Source organism: Pristiophorus japonicus, chromosome 2 (genome assembly GCF_044704955.1).
Source record: "Pristiophorus japonicus isolate sPriJap1 chromosome 2, sPriJap1.hap1, whole genome shotgun sequence".
Classification (NCBI taxonomy): Eukaryota; Metazoa; Chordata; class Chondrichthyes; family Pristiophoridae; genus Pristiophorus; species Pristiophorus japonicus.
The window spans coordinates 101,422,639-101,448,216 of NC_091978.1; the positions used below are offsets into that span (position 1 = coordinate 101,422,639).

The 25,578-nt window shown below is 42.2% G+C and overlaps 1 protein-coding gene across 1 annotated transcript; it reads left to right on the plus strand.

Annotated features, from left to right (window-relative positions):
- Positions 1-1,961: 1,961 nt before the first annotated feature.
- LOC139228851 (mucin-2-like) lies at positions 1,962-23,387 on the plus strand. Its single transcript, XM_070860300.1, has 21 exons — positions 1,962-2,028; positions 2,140-2,271; positions 2,509-2,574; positions 3,766-3,948; positions 4,060-4,191; positions 4,429-4,494; positions 5,704-5,886; positions 5,998-6,129; positions 8,906-9,082; positions 9,194-9,325; positions 9,563-9,628; positions 10,838-11,020; positions 11,132-11,263; positions 14,040-14,216; positions 14,328-14,459; positions 14,697-14,762; positions 15,957-16,139; positions 16,251-16,382; positions 22,660-22,842; positions 22,954-23,073; positions 23,314-23,387. Exons 1-21 carry the CDS (start codon positions 1,962-1,964, stop codon positions 23,385-23,387), a joined length of 2,718 nt encoding a protein of 905 aa, XP_070716401.1.
- Positions 23,388-25,578: the final 2,191 nt, after the last annotated feature.

Consider the following 25,578-nt stretch of genomic DNA (forward strand, 5'->3'; position numbering starts at 1 on the left):
CAACTACTATATGCAACTCACCCTCCATGGGGTCAATGTACAATCCGTCAATTTCACCTCAGCCCTCAACACATTCACTAATACCTACTCCACGTTAGTTATAACAAAACTTAGCCTACGATCTCAATTTTGAATATCATTGCCTTTCACCAATATTGTTCTCACACTTTCTTCAAAATGCTTCTGCATCTTCCATATCTACAGCTGGCTCAACTGGGAACCCAATAGTTTCCTCTCCCTCCACAACTACAACCTCAGATTCTCTGAGAACAAAGTCAATGCAAACTACAACATTTTCATCTCCATCCCACACTGGATCAACAGCAGTAACCTCAGGTAAGCAAAAATAAATGCTGCCGATACTCAGTGGCTCTCCACATGTTTTCTTCCTTATCATTCATGTATCAGAACTTCCTGCAAATATCTCCATTGCTTTAATTTCTACAGCAGGCATAACTGCTACTCTGACGCTGTCAGCTGCATCCACATTCTCAGTAGCATTTAGCTACATTATTGTTTTGCTCTTAAACACATCATCATGTTCACTGTGAATTATAAAGCCTTCTTTCCTTTACAGGATCTTCTGTTCTAATGACGTCAGAAACAATGGCAGCAACAAGTAAATCATCAACAATTATCTCATGTATGTAATGACTCCATTCTGCCTCTAATCAATAATCTCCAAGTACCACTTGTTGCTTGTTACACATTCTGATATTCTGTTGACTATCCTGTCTCTCCTTTCCCATGTATGATGGACACAACCCCAAATCCAACAACATGAATATCTGAATCAACCTCCACAGAGTCAGCTGCAATTTCAACTCTTTCCTCCACACAGGCGCCAACATCTACTTCACGTAACCAATAACTAAGTTCAGCATTAGACAAATTATTGTTAAACAGCATTTAATATTTAGTTTCTATCACATACCTTATTCAAATGACTCTTCTGCAAAATTTACAGCACACTCACCTGCAGCTCCAACTGGTTCATTCTACCCTCCGAAGGATTCTATCCACTTCAACAATGAGATCAAGAATGCAGCGACTAATATCTGACGAGTCAGAGATGACCCCCAACACATTTGATCCTTACGATCATTTCACAGATCTAACTGAAAATTACTGTCTGCTTTAAATGTCTGCAACAGAAATAACTGCAATTCTAACAACTGAAATGCTGTTCCAACAACAATATCCAGCTCAACCTCATCAGAGTCAATTGTAATTCCAATATTTTGATTCTTCTTCTCAACACACTAATGAATTATAAATAATATAAACAATTTCTAACTTTACTCTGGGATCAATCATTATGAGCGGCAAGTTGATACGTACTGTCAGCTGTGGCTCAGTGGGTAGCACACTCGCCTCAGGATCAGAAGTTTGTGGCTTTCTGTCGTGCTCCACGCACTTGGGCACAAAAAATCTAGGCTGGCACTCCAGTGCAGGACGAAGGAAGTGGTACACTTTTGGAGGTGATGTCTTTTGGATGAGACATTAAACCGAGAACCCGTCTGCTCTCTCAAGTGGATGTAAAAGTTCCCATGGCAGTATTTCGAAGAAGGGCAGGGGAGTTATCTCCTGTGCCCTGGCCAAGATTTATCCTTCAATCAACATAACAAAAACAGATTATCTGGCCATGATCACATTGCTGTGTGTGAGAGCTTGCTTGCGTGCACATTGCCTGACGTGTTTCCTACATTACAATAGTGACTGCACACCAAAAGTACGTAATTGGCTGTAAAGCGCTGAAAAGTGTTATATATATTCAAGTTTTTCTTTCTTTTACTCAATTATTCAGACATTTAGACAAATGTTTCTGCTTCTTCATTATTACAGCTGACACAAGCGCACCTCCAAAAGTCACATCTCCTTCAACATCTGCAACATCAGAATCATCTGAAACTCCAAAAATTTCAACTGCTTCTACGACTCCTATATCCAACTCACCCTCCATGGGGTCAACGGACAATCCATCAGTTTCACATCAGCACTCGACACAGAAGCCAACACCTACTCCACGTAAGTTATAACTAAACTTAGCCGATGATCTCAATTTTGAATATCAATGCCTTTTTTCAATATTGTTCTCACACTTTCTTCAAAATGATTCTGCATCTTCCATATCTACAGCTGGCTCAACTGGGAACTCAATAGATAACTCTCCCTCCATAACTACAACATCAGAATCTCTGAGAACAAAGTCAATGCCAGCTACAACATTTTCATCTCCATCCCACACTGGATCGAAAGCAGTAACCTCAGGTAAGCAACAATAAATGCCGCTAATACTCAGTGGCTCTCCACATGTTTTCTACCTTATCATCATGTCTCAGAACTTGCTGCATATATCTCCATTGCTTTAATTTCTACAGCAGGCATAACTGCTACTCTGATGCTGTCAGCTGCATCCACATTCACAGTAGCATTTAGCAACATTATGTTTTGCTTAAACACATCATCATGTTCACTGTGAATTATAAAGCCTTCTTCCCTTTACAGGATCTTCTGCTCTAATGACGTCAGAAACAATGACAGCAACAAGTAAATCATCAACAATTACGTCAGGTATGTAATTACTCCATTCTACCTCTAATCAATAATCTCCAAGGACCACTTATTGCTTGTTACACATTCTGACATTCTGTTGACTATCCTGTCTCTCCTTTCCCATTTACAGTGGACACAACCCCAAATCCAACATCAATTTCTGAATCAACCTCCACAGAGTCAGCTGCAATTTCAACTCATTCCTCCACACAGGCTCCTTCACGTAACCAATAACTCAGTTCAGCATCAGACAAATTATTGTTAAACAGCATTTATTATTTACTTTTTATCACATACCTTATTCCAAATGAGTCTCCGGCAAAATTTACAGCACACCCACCTGCAGCTCCAACTGGTTCATTCTACCCTCCGAAGGATTCTATCCACTACAACAATAAGCTCAAGAATGCAGCGACTAATATCTGACGAGTCAGCGATGACCCCCAACACATTTGATCCTTACGATCATTTCACAGATCTAACTGAAAATTACTGTCTGCTTTAAATGTCTGCAACAGAAATAACTGCAATTCTAACAACTGAAATGCTGTTCCAACAACAATATCCAGCTCAACCTCATCAGAGTCAATTGTAATTCCAATATTTTGATTCTTCTTCTCAACACACTAATGAATTATAAATAATATAAACAATTTCTAACTTTACTCTGGGATCAATCATTATGAGCGGCAAGTTGATACGTACTGTCAGCTGTGGCTCAGTGGGTAGCACACTCGCCTCAGGATCAGAAGGTTGTGGCTTTCTGTCGTGCTCCACGCACTTGGGCACAAAAAATCTAGGCTGGCACTCCAGTGCAGGACGAAGGAAGTGGTACACTTTCGGAGGTGACGTCTTTTGGATGAGACATTAAACCGAGAACCCGTCTGCTCTCTCAAGTGGATGTAAAAGTTCCCATGGTAGTATTTCGAAGAAGGGCAGGGGAGTAATCTCCTGTACCCTGGCCAAGATTTATCCTTCAATCAACATAACAAAAAGAGATTATCTGGTCATTATCACATTGCTGTGTGTGAGAGCTTGCCTGTGCGCAAATTGCCGGCCGCATTTCCTACATTACAATAGTGACTACACACCAAAAGTACATAATTGGCTGTAAAGCGCTGAAAAGTGTTATATATATTCAAGTTTTTCTTTCTTTTACTCAATTATTCAGACATTTAGACAAATGTTTCTGCTTCTTCATTATTACAGCTGACACAAGCGCACCTCCAAAAGTCACATCTCCTTCAACATCTGCAACATCAGAATCATCTGAAACTCCAAAAATTTCAACTGCTTCTACGACTCCTATATCCAACTCACCCTCCATGGGGTCAACGGACAATCCATCAGTTTCACATCAGCACTCGACACAGAAGCCAACACCTACTCCACGTAAGTTATAACTAAACTTAGCCGATGATCTCAATTTTGAATATCAATGCCTTTTTTCAATATTGTTCTCACACTTTCTTCAAAATGATTCTGCATCTTCCATATCTACAGCTGGCTCAACTGGGAACTCAATAGATAACTCTCCCTCCATAACTACAACATCAGAATCTCTGAGAACAAAGTCAATGCCAGCTACAACATTTTCATCTCCATCCCACAATGGATCGAAAGCAGTAACCTCAGGTAAGCAACAATAAATGCCGCTAATACTCAGTGGCTCTCCACATGTTTTCTACCTTATCATCATGTCTCAGAACTTGCTGCATATATCTCCATTGCTTTAATTTCTACAGCAGGCATAACTGCTACTCTGATGTTGTCAGCTGCATCCACATTCACAGTAGCATTTAGCAACATTATGTTTTGCTTAAACACATCATCATGTTCACTGTGAATTATAAAGCCTTCTTCCCTTTACAGGATCTTCTGCTCTAATGACGTCAGAAACAATGGCAGCAACAAGTAAATCATCAACAATTACGTCAGGTATGTAATTACTCCATTCTACCTCTAATCAATAATCTCCAAGGACCACTTATTGCTTGTTACACATTCTGACATTCTGTTGACTATCCTGTCTCTCCTTTCCCATTTACAGTGGACACAACCCCAAATCCAACATCAATTTCTGAATCAACCTCCACAGAGTCAGCTGCAATTTCAACTCATTCCTCCACACAGGCTCCTTCACGTAACCAATAACTCAGTTCAGCATCAGACAAATTATTGTTAAACAGCATTTATTATTTACTTTTTATCACATACCTTATTCCAAATGAGTCTCCGGCAAAATTTACAGCACACTCACCTGCAGCTCCAACTGGTTCATTCTACCCTCCGAAGGATTCTATCCACTACAACAATAAGCTCAAGAATGCAGTAACTAATATCTGACAGTCAGCGATGACCCCAAACACATTTGTTCGTAATGATCATTTCACAGATCTAACTGCAAATTACTCTCAGCGATAAATATCTGAAACAGAAATGACTGCAATTCTAACAATTGAAATGCTGTTCCAAAAACAATATTCAACTCACCCTCATCAGAGTCAATTGCAACTCCAATATTTTGATCCTTCTTCTCAACACACCAATGAATTATAAATAATATAATCAATTTCTAACTTTACTCTGGGATCAATCATTATGAGCGGCAAGTTGATATGTACTGCCAGCTGTGGCTCAGTGGGTAACACACTTGCCTCAGGATCAGAAGGTTGTGGGTTTCTATCGTGCTCCATGCATTTGAGCACAAAAAACCTATGCTAACACTCCAATGCAGGACTAGTGGAGCGCTACACTTTTGGAGGTGATGTCTTTCGGATGAGACATTAAACCGAGATCCCGTCTGCTCTCTCAAGTGGACGTAAAAGTTCCCATGGCACTATTTCGAAGAAGACCAGGGGAGTTATCTCCTGTGCCCTGGTCAATATTTAGCCCTCAATCAACATAACAAAAAGAGATTATCTGGTCATTATCACATTGCTGTGTGTGAGAGCTTGCCTGTGCGCAAATTGCCGGCCGCATTTCCTGCATTAAATAGTGACTACGCTCCAATAGTACATAATTGACTGTAAAGCGCTTTGAGACATCTGGTGGTGGTGAAAAGTGCTCTATATATCCAAGTCTTTCTTTCTTTTACTCAACTATTCAGACATTTAGGTAAATGTTTCTGCTTCTTCATTAATACAGGTGACACAAGCGCACCTCCGAAAGTCACATCTCCGTCAACATCTGCAACATCAGAATCACCTGAAACTCCAACAATTACAACTGCTTCTACAACTACTATATCCAACTCACCCTCCATGGGGCCAACGGACACTCCATCAGTTTCACATCAGCACTCGACACAGACGCCAACACCTACTCCACGTAAGTTATATCTAAACTTAGCCTACGATCTCAATTGTAAATATCATTGCCTTTCACCAATATTGTTCTCATACCTTCTTCAAAATGCTTCTGCAACTTCCATATCTACAGCTGGCTCAACTGGTAAACCAATAGTTTCCTCTCCTTCCACAACTACAACATCAGAATCACTGAGAACAAAGTCAATGCAAACTACAACATTTTCATCTCCATCCCACACTGGATCAACAGCAGTAACCTCAGGTAAGCAACAATAAATGCTGCCGATACTCAGTGGCTCTCATCATGTTTTCTTCCTTATCATCTTGTCTCAGAACTTCCTGCAAATATCTCCATTGCTTTAATTTCTACAGCAGGCATAACTGCTACTCGAACGCTGTCAGCTGCATCCATATTCACAGTAGCATTTAGCTACATTATTCTTTTGCTCTTAAACACATCATCATGTTCACTGTGAATTATAAAGCCGTCTTCCCTTTACAGGATCTTCCGCTCTAATTACGTCTCTGATATATTCACAGAGCAGAAGCACACACAGCTTTCTCACATGGCAGGCAGCTCTCTCTGAAATCTCCGGAACATGCTGCTTCTGTTTATTATTAACTGTGTCATTGCAGTACACAATACGTCCACATCCACCGTGTGGAGCTATAAAATTGCAAGTTTACAGACATTACACTTCTCCCTCCTTAATGAAGAATTTATTAGAACAAACATCATACATAACTTGCATGTTTATACATAACACAGGATATAAACTTATTTTTTCCCATATTTACAAATTTAACTTCACCACTTGTTTTCTGTTTCGAAGAGGATACCTCCGCTCTCGAGCAGAACCTTCCAAACATGGTATCGAATCTGTACTCCTTAGAGGCTCAACCTGAGGAACATTTTCCTCCACGGAATTGCCTTGAATTTCATTTGAATTCATTCTAACTTCAGGCTGTTTGTTTTCTGACTCGGACTCAGACTTAAATTCTGATTTTCTCTTGGTTTTGTTTCCAAAATTACAGTGAATAGATAGCTTTTTTAATGCTACAAGGTAGTCAGTGATACTTTCATCAGCCTTTTGAATTCATATACAGAAACGATAGCTTTCAGCAATTTCTTACGGTTTGAGGTTATAGTGCTGCTCCAGCTTCATTAAAATCTCTTTAAGTGTTGTGTCCTTTGGCTGGTCAGGCACAAGCAGATTTACCAGAGTTTCAAACAATTCCGGTCCAGCTTCTGATAACAAAAATCGCTCACGTACGTTCCAATATCACCTGATTCTGGACTGCATTCTCTGGAACTTCGATTATGTTATTTGCAGTGAAATACATTTGTGGCCGATCCACATATGCTTTAATACGTTTCTGGTCATGTCTCTATTCACCCAAATGTCCCATTACACCTGCGGGTGCTGCCATTTTAATTTCTAGCAGCTCAAACAGTGTGCTGCACTTTACCTCAGATTTTATACCTTTTCCAAAGATAGAGAAGCTTCCAAAGTCTCTCTGTCGGCTGGCTGAATCCTTCACCAAAAAATTTTTTCACTTTAAATCATCCGTAAAATCCCATCTCGTTGCCAAATGTGATATGGTCACGGAACACAAGCACACGCAGCTTTCTAACATGGCAGGCAGCTCTCTCGGAAGGCTCTGGAACCTGCTGCTTCTGTTTATTATTAACTCTTTAGTTGCAGTATATAATACGTCCACATCCACAGTGTGGAGCTACAAATATTACAAGTTTATAGACATTACAACGTCAGAAACAACGGCAGCAACAAGTAAATCATCAACAATTACGTCACGTATGCAATGACTCCATTCTACCTCTAATCAATAATCTCCAAGGACCACTTATTGCTTGTTACACATTCTGACATTCTGTTGACTATCCTGTCTCTCCTTTCCCATTTATAGTGGACACAACCCCAAATCCAACAACATCAATTTCTGAATCAACCTCCACAGAGTCAGCTGCAATTTCAACTCTTTCCTCCACACAGGCGCCGACACCTACTTCACGTAACCAATAACTAAGTTCAGCATCAGACAAATTATTGTTAAACAGCATTTATTATTTACTTTCTATCACATACTTTATTCCAAATGATTCTCCGGCAAAATTTACAGCACACTCACCTGCAGCTCCAACTGGTTCATTCTACCCTCCAAAGGATTCTATCCACGACAACCATGAGGTCAAGAATGCAGTAACTAATATCTGACAGTCAGCGATGACCCCCAACACATTTGATCCTTATGATCATTTCACAGATTTAACTGAAAATTACTGTCTGCTTTAAATGTCTGCAACAGAAATAACTGCAATTCTAACAATTGAAATGCTGTTCCAAGAATAATATCCAGCTCAACCTCATCAGAGTCAATTGTAATTCCAATATTTAGATTCTTCTTCTCAACACACCAATGAATTATAAATAACATAAACAATTTCTACCTTTACTCTGGGATCAATCATTATGAGCGGCAAGTTGATACGTACTGTCAGCTGTGGCTCAGTGGGGAGCACACTCGCCTCAGGGTCAGAAGGTTGTGGGTTTCTGTCATGGTCCACGCACTTGAGCACAAAAATCTAGGCTGGCACTCCAGTGCAGGACGAAGGGAGTGGTACACTTTCGGAGGTGACGTCTTTCGGATGAGACGTTAAACCGAGATCCCGTCTGCTCTCTCAAGTGGATGTAAAAGTTCCCATGGCACTATTTCGAAGAAGGGCAGGGGAGTTATCTCCTGTGCCCTAGCCAATATTTATCCCTCAATCAACATAACTAAAACAGATTATCTGGCCATGATCACATTGCTGTGTGTGAGAGCTTGCTTGCGCGCAAATTGCCTGACGTGTTTTCGACATTACAATAGTGACTACACTCCAAAAGTACATAATTGGATGTAAAGCGCTTTGAGACATCCGGTGGTGCTGAAAAGTGTTATATATATTCAAGTTTTTCTTTCTTTTACTCGATTATTCAGACATTTAGACAAATGTTTCTGCTTCTTCATTATTACAGCTGACACAAGCGCACCTCCGAAAGTGACATCAACATCTGCAACATCAGAAACACCTGAAACTCCAACAATTTCAACTGCTTCTATGACTCCTATATCCAACTCACCCTTCATGGGGTCAACGGACTATCCATCAGTTTCACATCAGTCCTCGACACAGACACCAACACCTACTCCACGTAAGTTATAACTAAACTTAGCCTATGATCTCAATTTTGAATATCTGTACCTTTCACCAATATTGTTCTCACTCTTTGTTCAAAATGCTTCTGCATCTTTCATATCTATAGCTGGCTCAACTGGGAACGCAATAGTTTCCTCTCTCTCCACAACTACAACATCAGAATCTCAGAGAACAAAGTCAATGCAAAGTACAACACTTTCATCTCCATCCCACACTGGGTCAACAGCAGTAACCTCAGGTAAGCAACAATAAATGCCGCTAATACTCAGTGGCTCTCCACATGTTTTCTACCTTATCATCATGTCTCAGAACTTCCTGCATATATCTCCATTGCTTTAATTTCTACAGCAGGCATAACTGCTACTCTGATGCTGTCAGCTGCATCCACATTCACAGTAGCATTTAGCAACATTATGTTTTGCTTAAACACATCATCATGTTCACTGTGAATTATAAAGCCTTCTTCCCTTTACAGGATCTTCTGCTCTAATGACGTCAGAAACAATGGCAGCAACAAGTAAATCATCAACAATTACGTCAGGTATGTAATTACTCCATTCTACCTCTAATCAATAATCTCCAAGGACCACTTATTGCTTGTTACACATTCTGACATTCTGTTGACTATCCTGTCTCTCCTTTCCCATTTACAGTGGACACAACCCCAAATCCAACATCAATTTCTGAATCAACCTCCACAGAGTCAGCTGCAATTTCAACTCATTCCTCCACACAGGCTCCTTCACGTAACCAATAACTCAGTTCAGCATCAGACAAATTATTGTTAAACAGCATTTATTATTTACTTTTTATCACATACCTTATTCCAAATGAGTCTCCGGCAAAATTTACAGCACACTCACCTGCAGCTCCAACTGGTTCATTCTACCCTCCGAAGGATTCTATCCACTACAACAATAAGCTCAAGAATGCAGTAACTAATATCTGACAGTCAGCGATGACCCCAAACACATTTGTTCGTAATGATCATTTCACAGATCTAACTGCAAATTACTCTCAGCGATAAATATCTGAAACAGAAATGACTGCAATTCTAACAATTGAAATGCTGTTCCAAAAACAATATTCAACTCACCCTCATCAGAGTCAATTGCAACTCCAATATTTTGATCCTTCTTCTCAACACACCAATGAATTATAAATAATATAATCAATTTCTAACTTTACTCTGGGATCAATCATTATGAGCGGCAAGTTGATATGTACTGCCAGCTGTGGCTCAGTGGGTAACACACTTGCCTCAGGATCAGAAGGTTGTGGGTTTCTATCGTGCTCCATGCATTTGAGCACAAAAAACCTATGCTAACACTCCAATGCAGGACTAGTGGAGCGCTACACTTTTGGAGGTGATGTCTTTCGGATGAGACATTAAACCGAGATCCCGTCTGCTCTCTCAAGTGGACGTAAAAGTTCCCATGGCACTATTTCGAAGAAGACCAGGGGAGTTATCTCCTGTGCCCTGGTCAATATTTAGCCCTCAATCAACATAACAAAAAGAGATTATCTGGTCATTATCACATTGCTGTGTGTGAGAGCTTGCCTGTGCGCAAATTGCCGGCCGCATTTCCTGCATTAAATAGTGACTACGCTCCAATAGTACATAATTGACTGTAAAGCGCTTTGAGACATCTGGTGGTGGTGAAAAGTGCTCTATATATCCAAGTCTTTCTTTCTTTTACTCAACTATTCAGACATTTAGGTAAATGTTTCTGCTTCTTCATTAATACAGGTGACACAAGCGCACCTCCGAAAGTCACATCTCCGTCAACATCTGCAACATCAGAATCACCTGAAACTCCAACAATTACAACTGCTTCTACAACTACTATATCCAACTCACCCTCCATGGGGCCAACGGACACTCCATCAGTTTCACATCAGCACTCGACACAGACGCCAACACCTACTCCACGTAAGTTATATCTAAACTTAGCCTACGATCTCAATTGTAAATATCATTGCCTTTCACCAATATTGTTCTCATACCTTCTTCAAAATGCTTCTGCAACTTCCATATCTACAGCTGGCTCAACTGGTAAACCAATAGTTTCCTCTCCTTCCACAACTACAACATCAGAATCACTGAGAACAAAGTCAATGCAAACTACAACATTTTCATCTCCATCCCACACTGGATCAACAGCAGTAACCTCAGGTAAGCAACAATAAATGCTGCCGATACTCAGTGGCTCTCATCATGTTTTCTTCCTTATCATCTTGTCTCAGAACTTCCTGCAAATATCTCCATTGCTTTAATTTCTACAGCAGGCATAACTGCTACTCGAACGCTGTCAGCTGCATCCATATTCACAGTAGCATTTAGCTACATTATTCTTTTGCTCTTAAACACATCATCATGTTCACTGTGAATTATAAAGCCGTCTTCCCTTTACAGGATCTTCCGCTCTAATTACGTCTCTGATATATTCACAGAGCAGAAGCACACACAGCTTTCTCACATGGCAGGCAGCTCTCTCTGAAATCTCCGGAACATGCTGCTTCTGTTTATTATTAACTGTGTCATTGCAGTACACAATACGTCCACATCCACCGTGTGGAGCTATAAAATTGCAAGTTTACAGACATTACACTTCTCCCTCCTTAATGAAGAATTTATTAGAACAAACATCATACATAACTTGCATGTTTATACATAACACAGGATATAAACTTATTTTTTCCCATATTTACAAATTTAACTTCACCACTTGTTTTCTGTTTCGAAGAGGATACCTCCGCTCTCGAGCAGAACCTTCCAAACATGGTATCGAATCTGTACTCCTTAGAGGCTCAACCTGAGGAACATTTTCCTCCACGGAATTGCCTTGAATTTCATTTGAATTCATTCTAACTTCAGGCTGTTTGTTTTCTGACTCGGACTCAGACTTAAATTCTGATTTTCTCTTGGTTTTGTTTCCAAAATTACAGTGAATAGATAGCTTTTTTAATGCTACAAGGTAGTCAGTGATACTTTCATCAGCCTTTTGAATTCATATACAGAAACGATAGCTTTCAGCAATTTCTTACGGTTTGAGGTTATAGTGCTGCTCCAGCTTCATTAAAATCTCTTTAAGTGTTGTGTCCTTTGGCTGGTCAGGCACAAGCAGATTTACCAGAGTTTCAAACAATTCCGGTCCAGCTTCTGATAACAAAAATCGCTCACGTACGTTCCAATATCACCTGATTCTGGACTGCATTCTCTGGAACTTCGATTATGTTATTTGCAGTGAAATACATTTGTGGCCGATCCACATATGCTTTAATACGTTTCTGGTCATGTCTCTATTCACCCAAATGTCCCATTACACCTGCGGGTGCTGCCATTTTAATTTCTAGCAGCTCAAACAGTGTGCTGCACTTTACCTCAGATTTTATACCTTTTCCAAAGATAGAGAAGCTTCCAAAGTCTCTCTGTCGGCTGGCTGAATCCTTCACCAAAAAATTTTTTCACTTTAAATCATCCGTAAAATCCCATCTCGTTGCCAAATGTGATATGGTCACGGAACACAAGCACACGCAGCTTTCTAACATGGCAGGCAGCTCTCTCGGAAGGCTCTGGAACCTGCTGCTTCTGTTTATTATTAACTCTTTAGTTGCAGTATATAATACGTCCACATCCACAGTGTGGAGCTACAAATATTACAAGTTTATAGACATTACAACGTCAGAAACAACGGCAGCAACAAGTAAATCATCAACAATTACGTCACGTATGCAATGACTCCATTCTACCTCTAATCAATAATCTCCAAGGACCACTTATTGCTTGTTACACATTCTGACATTCTGTTGACTATCCTGTCTCTCCTTTCCCATTTATAGTGGACACAACCCCAAATCCAACAACATCAATTTCTGAATCAACCTCCACAGAGTCAGCTGCAATTTCAACTCTTTCCTCCACACAGGCGCCGACACCTACTTCACGTAACCAATAACTAAGTTCAGCATCAGACAAATTATTGTTAAACAGCATTTATTATTTACTTTCTATCACATACTTTATTCCAAATGATTCTCCGGCAAAATTTACAGCACACTCACCTGCAGCTCCAACTGGTTCATTCTACCCTCCAAAGGATTCTATCCACGACAACCATGAGGTCAAGAATGCAGTAACTAATATCTGACAGTCAGCGATGACCCCCAACACATTTGATCCTTATGATCATTTCACAGATTTAACTGAAAATTACTGTCTGCTTTAAATGTCTGCAACAGAAATAACTGCAATTCTAACAATTGAAATGCTGTTCCAAGAATAATATCCAGCTCAACCTCATCAGAGTCAATTGTAATTCCAATATTTAGATTCTTCTTCTCAACACACCAATGAATTATAAATAACATAAACAATTTCTACCTTTACTCTGGGATCAATCATTATGAGCGGCAAGTTGATACGTACTGTCAGCTGTGGCTCAGTGGGGAGCACACTCGCCTCAGGGTCAGAAGGTTGTGGGTTTCTGTCATGGTCCACGCACTTGAGCACAAAAATCTAGGCTGGCACTCCAGTGCAGGACGAAGGGAGTGGTACACTTTCGGAGGTGACGTCTTTCGGATGAGACGTTAAACCGAGATCCCGTCTGCTCTCTCAAGTGGATGTAAAAGTTCCCATGGCACTATTTCGAAGAAGGGCAGGGGAGTTATCTCCTGTGCCCTAGCCAATATTTATCCCTCAATCAACATAACTAAAACAGATTATCTGGCCATGATCACATTGCTGTGTGTGAGAGCTTGCTTGCGCGCAAATTGCCTGACGTGTTTTCGACATTACAATAGTGACTACACTCCAAAAGTACATAATTGGATGTAAAGCGCTTTGAGACATCCGGTGGTGCTGAAAAGTGTTATATATATTCAAGTTTTTCTTTCTTTTACTCGATTATTCAGACATTTAGACAAATGTTTCTGCTTCTTCATTATTACAGCTGACACAAGCGCACCTCCGAAAGTGACATCAACATCTGCAACATCAGAAACACCTGAAACTCCAACAATTTCAACTGCTTCTATGACTCCTATATCCAACTCACCCTTCATGGGGTCAACGGACTATCCATCAGTTTCACATCAGTCCTCGACACAGACACCAACACCTACTCCACGTAAGTTATAACTAAACTTAGCCTATGATCTCAATTTTGAATATCTGTACCTTTCACCAATATTGTTCTCACTCTTTGTTCAAAATGCTTCTGCATCTTTCATATCTATAGCTGGCTCAACTGGGAACGCAATAGTTTCCTCTCTCTCCACAACTACAACATCAGAATCTCAGAGAACAAAGTCAATGCAAAGTACAACACTTTCATCTCCATCCCACACTGGGTCAACAGCAGTAACCTCAGGTAAGCAACAATAAATGCCGCTAATACTCAGTGGCTCTCCACATGTTTTCTACCTTATCATCATGTCTCAGAACTTCCTGCATATATCTCCATTGCTTTAATTTCTACAGCAGGCATAACTGCTACTCTGATGCTGTCAGCTGCATCCACATTCACAGTAGCATTTAGCAACATTATGTTTTGCTTAAACACATCATCATGTTCACTGTGAATTATAAAGCCTTCTTCCCTTTACAGGATCTTCTGCTCTAATGACGTCAGAAACAATGGCAGCAACAAGTAAATCATCAACAATTACGTCAGGTATGTAATTACTCCATTCTACCTCTAATCAATAATCTCCAAGGACCACTTATTGCTTGTTACACATTCTGACATTCTGTTGACTATCCTGTCTCTCCTTTCCCATTTACAGTGGACACAACCCCAAATCCAACATCAATTTCTGAATCAACCTCCACAGAGTCAGCTGCAATTTCAACTCATTCCTCCACACAGGCTCCTTCACGTAACCAATAACTCAGTTCAGCATCAGACAAATTATTGTTAAACAGCATTTATTATTTACTTTTTATCACATACCTTATTCCAAATGAGTCTCCGGCAAAATTTACAGCACACTCACCTGCAGCTCCAACTGGTTCATTCTACCCTCCGAAGGATTCTATCCACTACAACAATAAGCTCAAGAATGCAGTAACTAATATCTGACAGTCAGCGATGACCCCAAACACATTTGTTCGTAATGATCATTTCACAGATCTAACTGCAAATTACTCTCAGCGATAAATATCTGAAACAGAAATGACTGCAATTCTAACAATTGAAATGCTGTTCCAAAAACAATATTCAACTCACCCTCATCAGAGTCAATTGCAACTCCAATATTTTGATCCTTCTTCTCAACACACCAATGAATTATAAATAATATAATCAATTTCTAACTTTACTCTGGGATCAATCATTATGAGCGGCAAGTTGATATGTACTGCCAGCTGTGGCTCAGTGGGTAACACACTTGCCTCAGGATCAGAAGGTTGTGGGTTTCTATCGTGCTCCATGCATTTGAGCACAAAAAACCTATGCTAACACTCCAATGCAGGACTAGTGGAGCGCTACACTTTTGGAGGTGATGTCTTTCGGATGAGACATTAAACCGAGATCCCGTCTGCTCTCTCAAGTGGACGTAAAAGTTCGAAGAAGACCAGGGGAGTTATCTCCTGTGCCCTGGTCAATATTTAGCCCTCAATCAACATAACAAAAAGAGATTATCTGGTCATTATCACATTGCTGTGTGTGAGAACTTGCCTGTGCGCAAATTGCCGGCCGCATTTCCTGCATTAAATAGTGACTACGCTCCAATAGTACATAATTGACTGTAAAGCGCTTTGAGACATCTGGTGGTGGTGAAAAGTGCTCTATATATCCAAGTCTTTCTTTCTTTTACTCAACTATTCAGACATTTAGGTAAATGTTTCTGCTTCTTCATTAATACAGGTGACACAAGCGCACCTCCGAAAGTCACCTCTCCGTCAACATCTGCAACATCAGAATCACCTGAAACTCCAACAATTACAACTGCTTCTACAACTACTATATCCAACTCACCCTCCATGGGGCCAACGGACACTCCATCAGTTTCACATCAGCACTCGACACAGACGCCAACACCTACTCCACGTAAGTTATATCTAAACTTAGCCTACGATCTCAATTGTAAATATCATTGCCTTTCACCAATATTGTTCTCATACCTTCTTCAAAATGCTTCTGCAACTTCCATATCTACAGCTGGCTCAACTGGTAAACCAATAGTTTCCTCTCCTTCCACAACTACAACATCAGAATCACTGAGAACAAAGTCAATGCAAACTACAACATTTTCATCTCCATCCCACACTGGATCAACAGCAGTAACCTCAGGTAAGCAACAATAAATGCTGCCGATACTCAGTGGCCCTCAACATGTTTTCTTCCTTATCATCATGTCTCAGAACTTCCTGCAAATATCTCCATTGCTTTAATTTCTACAGCAGGCATAACTGCTACTCTGACGCTGTAAGCTGCACCCACATTCACAGTAGCGTTTAGCTACGTTATTGTTTTGCTCTTAAACACATCATCATGTACACTGTGAATTATAAAGCCTTCTTCCCTTTACAGGATCTTCTGCTCTAATGACGTCAGAAACAATGGCAGCAACAAGTAAATCATCAACAATTACGTCATGTGTGTAATGACTCCATTCTGCCTCTAATCAATAATCCCAAAGGACCAATTATTGTTTGTTACATATTCTGACATTCTGTTGACTCTCCTGTCTCTCCTTTCCCATTTATAGTGGTCACAACCCCAAATCCAACAACATTAATATCTGAATCAACCTCCACAGAGTCAGCTGCAATTTCAACTCTTTCCTCCACACAGGCGCCGACACCTACTTCACGTAACCAATAACTCAGTTCAGCGTCAGACAAATTATTGTTAAACAGCATTTATTATTTACTTTCTATCCCATACCTTATTCCAAATGACTCTTCTGCAAAATTTACAGCACACTCACCTGCAGCTCCAACTGGTTCATTCTACCCTCCAAAGGATTCTATCCACTACAACATTGAGCTCAAGAATGCAGTAACTAATATCTGACAGCCAGCGATGATCCACAACACATTTGATCCTTATGATCATTTCACAGATTTAACTGAAAATTACTGTCTGCTTTAAATGTCTGCAACAGAAATAACTGCAATTCTAACAACTGAAATGCTGTTCCAAGAACAATATCCAGCTCAACCTCATCAGAGACAATTGTAATTCAAATATTTTGATTCTTCTTCTCAACACACTGTCATATATCTTACATTATTGTATATAACTGTATCCTAACATGCTATACATGACTGTAATAAGATATGACCTGTAACCACCAGCATACCTTACCACCAGGGGTGCACTTGCAAGAGGGAGGTATATAAGGACAGGTCTCAGGCAAGTGCAGCATTCCAGAGCTGTGAAATAAAGGTGCAGGTCCAGAGTGACCTTGACTTCACTACATGCCTCGTGTGAATCTGTACTGAGGGGACAGGACTTTACAGTGGCGATGAGTTACGGGATTACAGAATCAACAGAATGGCGAACAACGGATCAGATGAAAAGTTCAATGCGGGAGACAATTGGGAGGACTTTATAGAAAGGCTCCAGCAAAGCTTTGTAACCAAAGACTGGTTAGGCGACGATAAGGCAGACAAGAGAAGAGCCCATCTCTTGACCAGCTGTGGCTCGAAAACATACGCTTTAATGAAGGATCTGTTGGCACCCGAGAAACCAGCAAGCAAGACGTTTGAAGAATTGAGCACACTGGTTAGAGACCACCTGAAGCCAGCGAGCAGTCTACACATGGCCAGACACATGTTCTACAACGCTGTGTGGGCCAGATCATAGACGACTTCGTGGCGCAACTTCGGAGGTTGGCTAGTTTGTGTGAGTTCTCCGATGAACTGAGGAGAGAAATGCTGAGAGACTTTTTCATTGAAGGAATAGGCCACGCAGGCATATTCCGAAAGCTCATAGAGACCAAGAACCTGACCTTAGAGGCAGCAGCACTGGTTGCACAGATATTCTTGGTCGGGTAAGAAGAAACGAGGTTGATTTACAATGCAGGTACGACAGCTAACGAAATATTGGAACAAGAAGTTCACAGCACTAAACAAGCTGCTACCCCCACACACAGACAAAACCGGGAGAACAGGCTCACGACAGCAGGCAGAAGCCATCAAGGGCCACAGGAACAGCCGTTCACACCTCATCAACCCACAATATGAGCAATCAACTACAAACTGAGAGAAGCTCAAGAGAGATCAGTCAGGCGCAGCTCATTCTTTGGAAACACTTTGAACAATGGAACAGGTCTGTGCTGGAGGTGTGGGGATGGGCACTCGGCAAGGGGATGTCGATTTCAGCAGGCTGTTTGCAGAAATTGTGAAAATACAGGGCATTTGGCCCGCATGTGCAAAAAAACGGCAGCTCGGCTGGTATACGAATCGGATGGGTCGGAAAGAGGACCAGAAGATGGTGGGGACAGTACCCGGGACACCGATGTACAGCGCGTCAACATAATCAATGGCCGCTGCTCCTACAACAGGACGCCTCCTAAAATGATGAGGGTCCTACTCAACGGGATATCTGTCAACATGGAGCTGGATATGGGAGCAAGTCAATCTATCATGGGCGCTCAACAATTTGGAACAACTGTGGCCGCATAAAAGAGACAGACCAAAACTCACAAGGGTCGACACCAAATTAAGGACCTATACCAAAGAAATCGTACCTGTCCTCGGCAGCGCCATGCTCTCTGTCACACACAAAGGGACAGTGAACCGACTTCCCCTGTGGATTGTCCCCGGAGACCCCCCAGCACTGCTGGGGAGAAGCTGGCTGGCAAAACTAAACTGGAAATGGGATGATGTCCATGCCATGTCATTAGAGGAACGGACCTCCTGCTCAACAAGTTATAAAGCGATTTGAACATCTCTTTCAGCCAGGTGTGGGCACTTTCAAAGGGCCAAAGTCAAAATCTACATCACACAGGATGCTAGACCGGTCCATCACAAGGCCATAGCTGTACCCTATGTGATGAGGGAAAAGATTGAACACGAAATAGACAGGCTTCTGCGGGAAGGCATTATATCACCTGTGGAATTTAGCGACTGGACTTTACCATCGTCCCAGTCATGAAGCCTGATGGATCCGTACGAATCTGTGGGGACCACAAATCTACCAGAATCAGAGTCTCCCTATAGGACCAGTACCCGCAGCCCAGAGCGGAGGACTTATTTGCCACATTGGCTGGAGGTAAACTTTTGTCAAAATTAGACCTCACATCTGCGTATATGATGCAAGAATTGACCGAGGAATCCAAGCTACTCACCACCATCAACACACATCGAGGCCTTTTCATGTACAATCGATGCCCATTCGGCATCAGGTCGGCAGCTGCCATATTCCAGTGCAACATGGAGAGTCTGCTCAAGTCCATCCCGGGGACGGTTGTATTTCAAGACGACATACTTATCACGGGTAGGGACACCGACTCCCATCTCCGTAATTTGGAGGAAGTACTAAAGCGGTTGGATCGGGTAGGCCTACGAGTCAAGAAATCCAAGTGCCTGTTTCTCGCAGCCAATGTTGAATTTTTGTGCAGAAGGATTGCCGCTGATGGAATCCGCCCAACAGAGTCCAAAACAGAAGCCATTCGCCTGTCACCCAGGCCCCGGAATGTCTCAGAACTGCGCGCCTTTCTCAGGCTGCTCAATTACTTTGGGAACTTTATGCAGAACTTAAGCACGCTGCTGGAGCCTCTCCATGTGCTTCTCAGGAAGAGGTGCGATTGGTTTTGGGGGGACACCCAGGAACGCGCCTTCAATAAGGCACGCAACCTTCTGTGTTCCAACAGTGTTTTGACTTTCTTTGACCCAGGTAAAAAGCTAGTTCTCACATGCGATGCGTCAGCGTATGGAGTCGGGTGCGTTTTGCAACATGTCAATATTGCGGGCAAATTACAACCCATAGCTTATGCCTCCAGATCACTTTCGCGGGTGGAGCGCGGGTACGGAATAGTCGAGAAGGAGGCGCTCGCGTGCGTGTACGATGTTAAAAAGATGCACCAATACATTTTTTGGGACCAAGTTCGTATTAGAAACTGACCACAAGTCCCTCACCTCCCTCCTATCTGAGAGCAAGGCAATAAACGCCAACGCCTCGGCGCGAGTTCAACGGTGGGCACTTATGCTGGCGTCCTACGACTATACCATAAGGCACAGACCAGGCACAGACAACTGTGCCGACGCACTCAGCAGGCTACCCCTGGCGACCACGGAAGGGTCTGACGAACAGGACTGTGAGATAGTCATGGCAATCAATGCCTTTGAGTCCACAGATTCGCCCATGGGGGCTCGTCAAATCAGAGCCTGGATGGCCAGCGACCCCACGTTATCTTTAGTAAAAAGATGTGTCCTAACCGGTGACTGGGCAGAGGCTCGCGATGCCTGCCCCGAGGAATTAAAACCATTTCACAGGCCCATGCATGAGCTATCACTACAAACAGACTGCCTGATGTGGGGCAGCCGAGTAGTCATGCCTCTGCGAGGCAGAGAGGCATTTGTCCGGGAGCTCCACCGCGAGCACCTGGGGATCGTTCTCATGAAGGCCACAGCCAGATCCCACGTCTGGTGGCCTGGTATTGACGTGGACTTGGAGCTCTGCGTCCAAAGGTGCACCATTTGTGCCCAACTCAGCAATGCCCCCAGGGAGGCTCCACTGAGCCCCTGGCCCTGGCCCACCAAACCGTGGTCGCGGGTGCACGTAGACTATGCGGGCCCATTCATGGGCAAAATGTCCCTCGTAGTTGTCGATGCATTTTCAAAGTGGATCGAATGCACCATTTTAAACTCGAGCACAACCTCCACCACTGTGGAGAGCCTCGCAACCATGTTTGCAACGCACGGAATCCCTGACATATTGGTCAGTGACAATGGTCCGTGCTTCACCAGCGCAGAATTCTAAGACTTTATAATTGACCACGGCATATATCACGTCAAGACGGCACCGTTCAAGCCGGCCTCCAATGGCCAGGCGGAGAGAGCAGTGCAAATCATTAAACAAGGCATGCTTAAAATCCAAGGTCCCACGCTGCAGGGTCGCCTGTCGTGACTGCTGCTGGCATACAGATCTTGTCCGCACTAATTGACTGGGATCTCCCCCCCCGCGCAACTGTTGATGAAAAGGACTTTAAAAACAAGGCTCTCATTAATCCTCCCAGACATGCATGAAATCGTTGAGGCAAAGCGCCGTAAGCTGACTGAGTACCATGACAGAAATTCGAGGGGGATATGGAATGAAATAGGGGACAAAGTGTTTGTACTAAACTATGGCAGGGGTCCCAAATGGCTTGCAGGGACAGTAACGGGCAAGGAAGGAAACAGGCTACTGGTAGTACAAATGGACAATGGCAAAATCTGCCGGAAGCATGTAGACCAAGTCAAAAGTAGATTTACCAACAACACTGCAGAACCAGAGGCAGACTACAATGTGGAACTCGCACCACGCCTGGTGGACAGACAGAGGGAACAACCTGAGGAAAGGGCAATCCCAACAGACAGCCCAGGCGAGTCAACAACAATCACACCAATCGAAACAGACAGCCCAGGTGAGATACCAGCAACCACACCCAAAGAAAAATAGACACCAAGGCAAACAACTGAACCACAACTCAGACGCTCCACGCGAGAGCGTAGACCACCTGAGAGACTGAACCTGTAAAGACAATAAGACCTTGGGGGAGGGTGATGTCATGTATCTTACATTATTATATATAACTGTATCCAAACATGCTATACATGACTGTAATAAGATATGACTTGTAACCACCAGCATACCTTACCACCAGGGGTGCACTTGCAAGAGAGAGGGATAAGGAGAGGTCTCAGGCAAGTGCAGCATTCCAGAGCTGTGAAATAAAGGTGCAGGTCCAGAGTGACCTTGACTTCACTACATGCCTCGTGTGAATCTGTACTGAGGGGACAGGGCTTTACACACACCAATGAATTATAAATAATATAAACAATTTCTACCTTTACTCTGGGATCAATCATTATGAGCGGCAAGTTGATACATACTGTCAGCTGTGGTTCAGTGGGTAGCACACTCGCCTCAGGGTCAGAAGGTTGTGGGTTTCTGTTGTGCTCCATGCAATTGAGCACAAAAAATCTAGGCTGGCACTCCAGTGCAGGACGAAGGAAGTGGTACACTTTCGGAGGTGATGGCTTTCGGATGAGACATTAAACCGAGATCCCGTCTGCTCTCTCAAGTGGATGTAAAAGTTCCCATGGCAGTATTTCGAAGAAGGGCAGGGGAGTTATCTCCTGTGCCCTGGCCAAGATTTATCCCTCAATCAACGTAACTAAAAGAGACTATCTGGCCATGATCACATTGCTGTATGTGAGAGCTTGCTTGCGCGCAAATTGCCTGACGTGTTTCCTACATTACAATAGTGACTCCACTCCAAAAGTACATAATTGGCTGTAAAGCGCTTTGAGACATCCGGTGGTGCTGAAAAGTATTATATATATTCAAGTCTTTCTTTCTTTTACTCAATTATTCAGACATTTAGACAAATGTTTCTGCTTCTTCATTATTACAGCTGACACAAGCGCACCTCCAAAAGTCACATCTCCGTCAACATCTGCAACATCAGAATCACCTAAAACTCTAATAATTTCAACTGCTTCTACGACTACTATATCCAACTCACCCTCCATGTGGTCAACGGACAATCCATCAGTTTCACATCAGTCCTCGACACAGAAGCCAACACCTACTCCACGTAAGTTATAACTAAACTTAGCCTACGATCTCAAATTTGAATATCATTGCCTTTCACCAATATTGTTCTCACACTTGCTTCAAAATGATTCTGCATCTTCCATATCTACAGCTGGCTCAACTGGGAACCCAATAGTTTCCTCTCCCTCCACAACATCTCTGAGAACAAAGTCAATGCAAACGAGAACATTTTCAGCTCCATCCCACACTGGATCAACAGCAGTAACCTCAGGTAAGCAACAATAAATGCTGCCGATACTCAGTGGCTCTCCACATGTTTTCTACCTTATCATCATGTCTCAGAACTTCCTGCAAATATCTCCATTGCTTTAATTTCTACAGCAGGCATAACTGCTACTCTGACGCTGTCAGCTGCATCCACATTCACAGTAGCATTTAGCAACATTATTGTTTTGCTCTTAAACACATCATCATGTTCACTGTGAATTATAAAGCCTTCTTCCCTTTACAGGATCTTCTGCTCTAATGACGTCAGAAACAATGGCAGCAACAAGTAAATCATCAACAATTACATCATGTATGTAATGACTCCATTCTACCTCTAATCAATAATCTCCAAGGACCAATTATTGCTTGTTACACATTCTGACATTCTGTTGACTCTCCTGTCTCTCCTTTCCCATTTATAATGGACACAACCCCAAATCCAACAACATCAATATCTGAATCAACCTCCACAGAGTCAGCTGCAATTTCAACTCTTTCCTCCACACAGGCGCCGACATCTACTTCACGTAACCAATAACTAAGTTCAGCATCAGACAAATTATTGTTAAACAGCATTTATTATTTACTTTTTATCACATACCTTATTCCAAATGACTCTCCGGCAAAATTTACAGCACACTCACCTGCAGCTCCAACTGGTTCATTCTACCCTCCGAAGGATTCTATCCACTACGATGATGAGCTCATGAGCAGTAACTAATATCTGACAGTCAGCGATGACCCTCAACCCATTTGTTCCTTATGATCATTTTACAGATCTAACTGCAAATTACTCTCTGCTTTAAATGTCTGCAACAGGAATAACTGCAATTCTAACATTTCGAATGCTGTTCCAACAACAATATCTAACTCAACCTCATCAGAGTCATAGAAATATAGAAACATAGAAATTAGGTGCAGGAGCAGGCCATTCGGCCCCTCGAGCCTGCACCGCCATTCAATAAGATCATGGCTGTTCATTAAACCTCAGTACCCCATTACTGCTTTCTCTCCATACCCTTTGATCCCTTTGGCCGTAAGGGCCATATCTAACTCCCTTTTGAATATAACTAACGAACTGGCCTCAACAACTTTCTGCAGCAGAGAAATCTACAGCTTAACCACTCTCTGAGTGAAGAAGTTTCTCCTCATCTCGGTCCTAAATTGCTTACCCCTTATTCTTAGACTGTTCTGGAACTCCCCAGCAATGGGAACATTCTTCCTGCCTCTAACCTGTCCAATCCCGTCAGAATTTTATATGTTTCTATGAGATCCCCTCTCATTCTTCTAAACTCCAGTGGATACAAGCCCAGTTGATCCAGTCTCTCCTCATATGTCAGTCCTGCCATCCCGGGAATCAATCTGGTGAACCTTCGCTGTACTCCCTCAATAGCAAGAACATCCTTCCTCAGATTTGGAGACTAGAACTGAACATAATATTCCAGGTGTGTCCTCACCAATGCTCTGTACAACTGCAGTAAGACCTTCCTGCTCCTATACTCAAGTCCTCTAGCTATGAAGATCAACATTCCATTTGCCTTCTTCACCACCTGCTGTACCTGCATGCCAAACTTCAACGACTGATGTACCATGACACCCAGGTCCCGTTGTACCTCCCCTTATCCTAATCTGTCACCATTCAGATAATATTCTGTCTTCTTGTTTTTGCCACCAAAGTGGATAACCTCACATTTATCCACATTATACTGCATCTGCCATGCATTTGCCCACTCACCTAACCCGTCCAAGTCACCCTGCAGCCTCTTAGCATCCTCCTCACAGCTCACACCACCACCCAGTTTCATGTCATCTGCAAACTTGGAGATATTACATTCTATTCCTTCATCTAAATCATTGATGTATATTGTAACTAGCTGGGGTCCCAGCACGGAACCCTGTGGCACCCCGCTAGTCACTGCCTGCCATTCTGAAAAGGACTCGTTTATTCTGACTCTCTGCTTCCTGTAGGCCAACCAGTTCTCTATCCACGTCAATACATTACCCCCAATACCATGTGCTTTAATTTTGCACACCAATCTCTTGTGTGGGACCTTGTCAAAAGCCTTTTGAAATTCCAAATACACCACATCCACTGGTTCTCCCTTGTCCACTCTGCTAATTACATCGTCAAAAAATTCTAGAAGATTTGTTAAGCATGATTTCCCTTTCATAAATCCATGCTGACTTGGACCGATCCTGTCATTGCTTTCCAAATGCGCTGCTATTTTATCTTTAATAATTGATTCCAACATTTTTCTTAACTGCAACTCCAATATTTTGATCCTTTTTCTTATCACACTAATGTATTATAGATAATAAAACCAATTTCTATCTTTACTCTGGGATCAATCATTAGGGTGCATGTAATAAAGGTGCAGCAGTTATCATGGGTGACTTTAATATGCATATAGATTGGGCTAACCAAACTGGAAGCAATACGGTGGAGCAGTTATCATGGGTGACTTTAATATGCATATAGATTGGGCTAACCAAACTGGAAGCAATACGG

Bases quoted from the DNA above. Each gene is read 5' to 3' on its own strand.
- LOC139228851 (XM_070860300.1), top strand. From the start codon at position 1,962: ATGGGGTCAACGGACAATCCATCAGTTTCACATCAGCACTCGACACAG. The intron at 2,029-2,139 runs GTAAGTTATAAC...CCATATCTACAG, and splicing joins GAAGCCAACACCTACTCCAC to CTGGCTCAACTGGGAACTCA. The intron at 5,887-5,997 runs GTAAGTTATATC...CCATATCTACAG, and splicing joins GACGCCAACACCTACTCCAC to CTGGCTCAACTGGTAAACCA.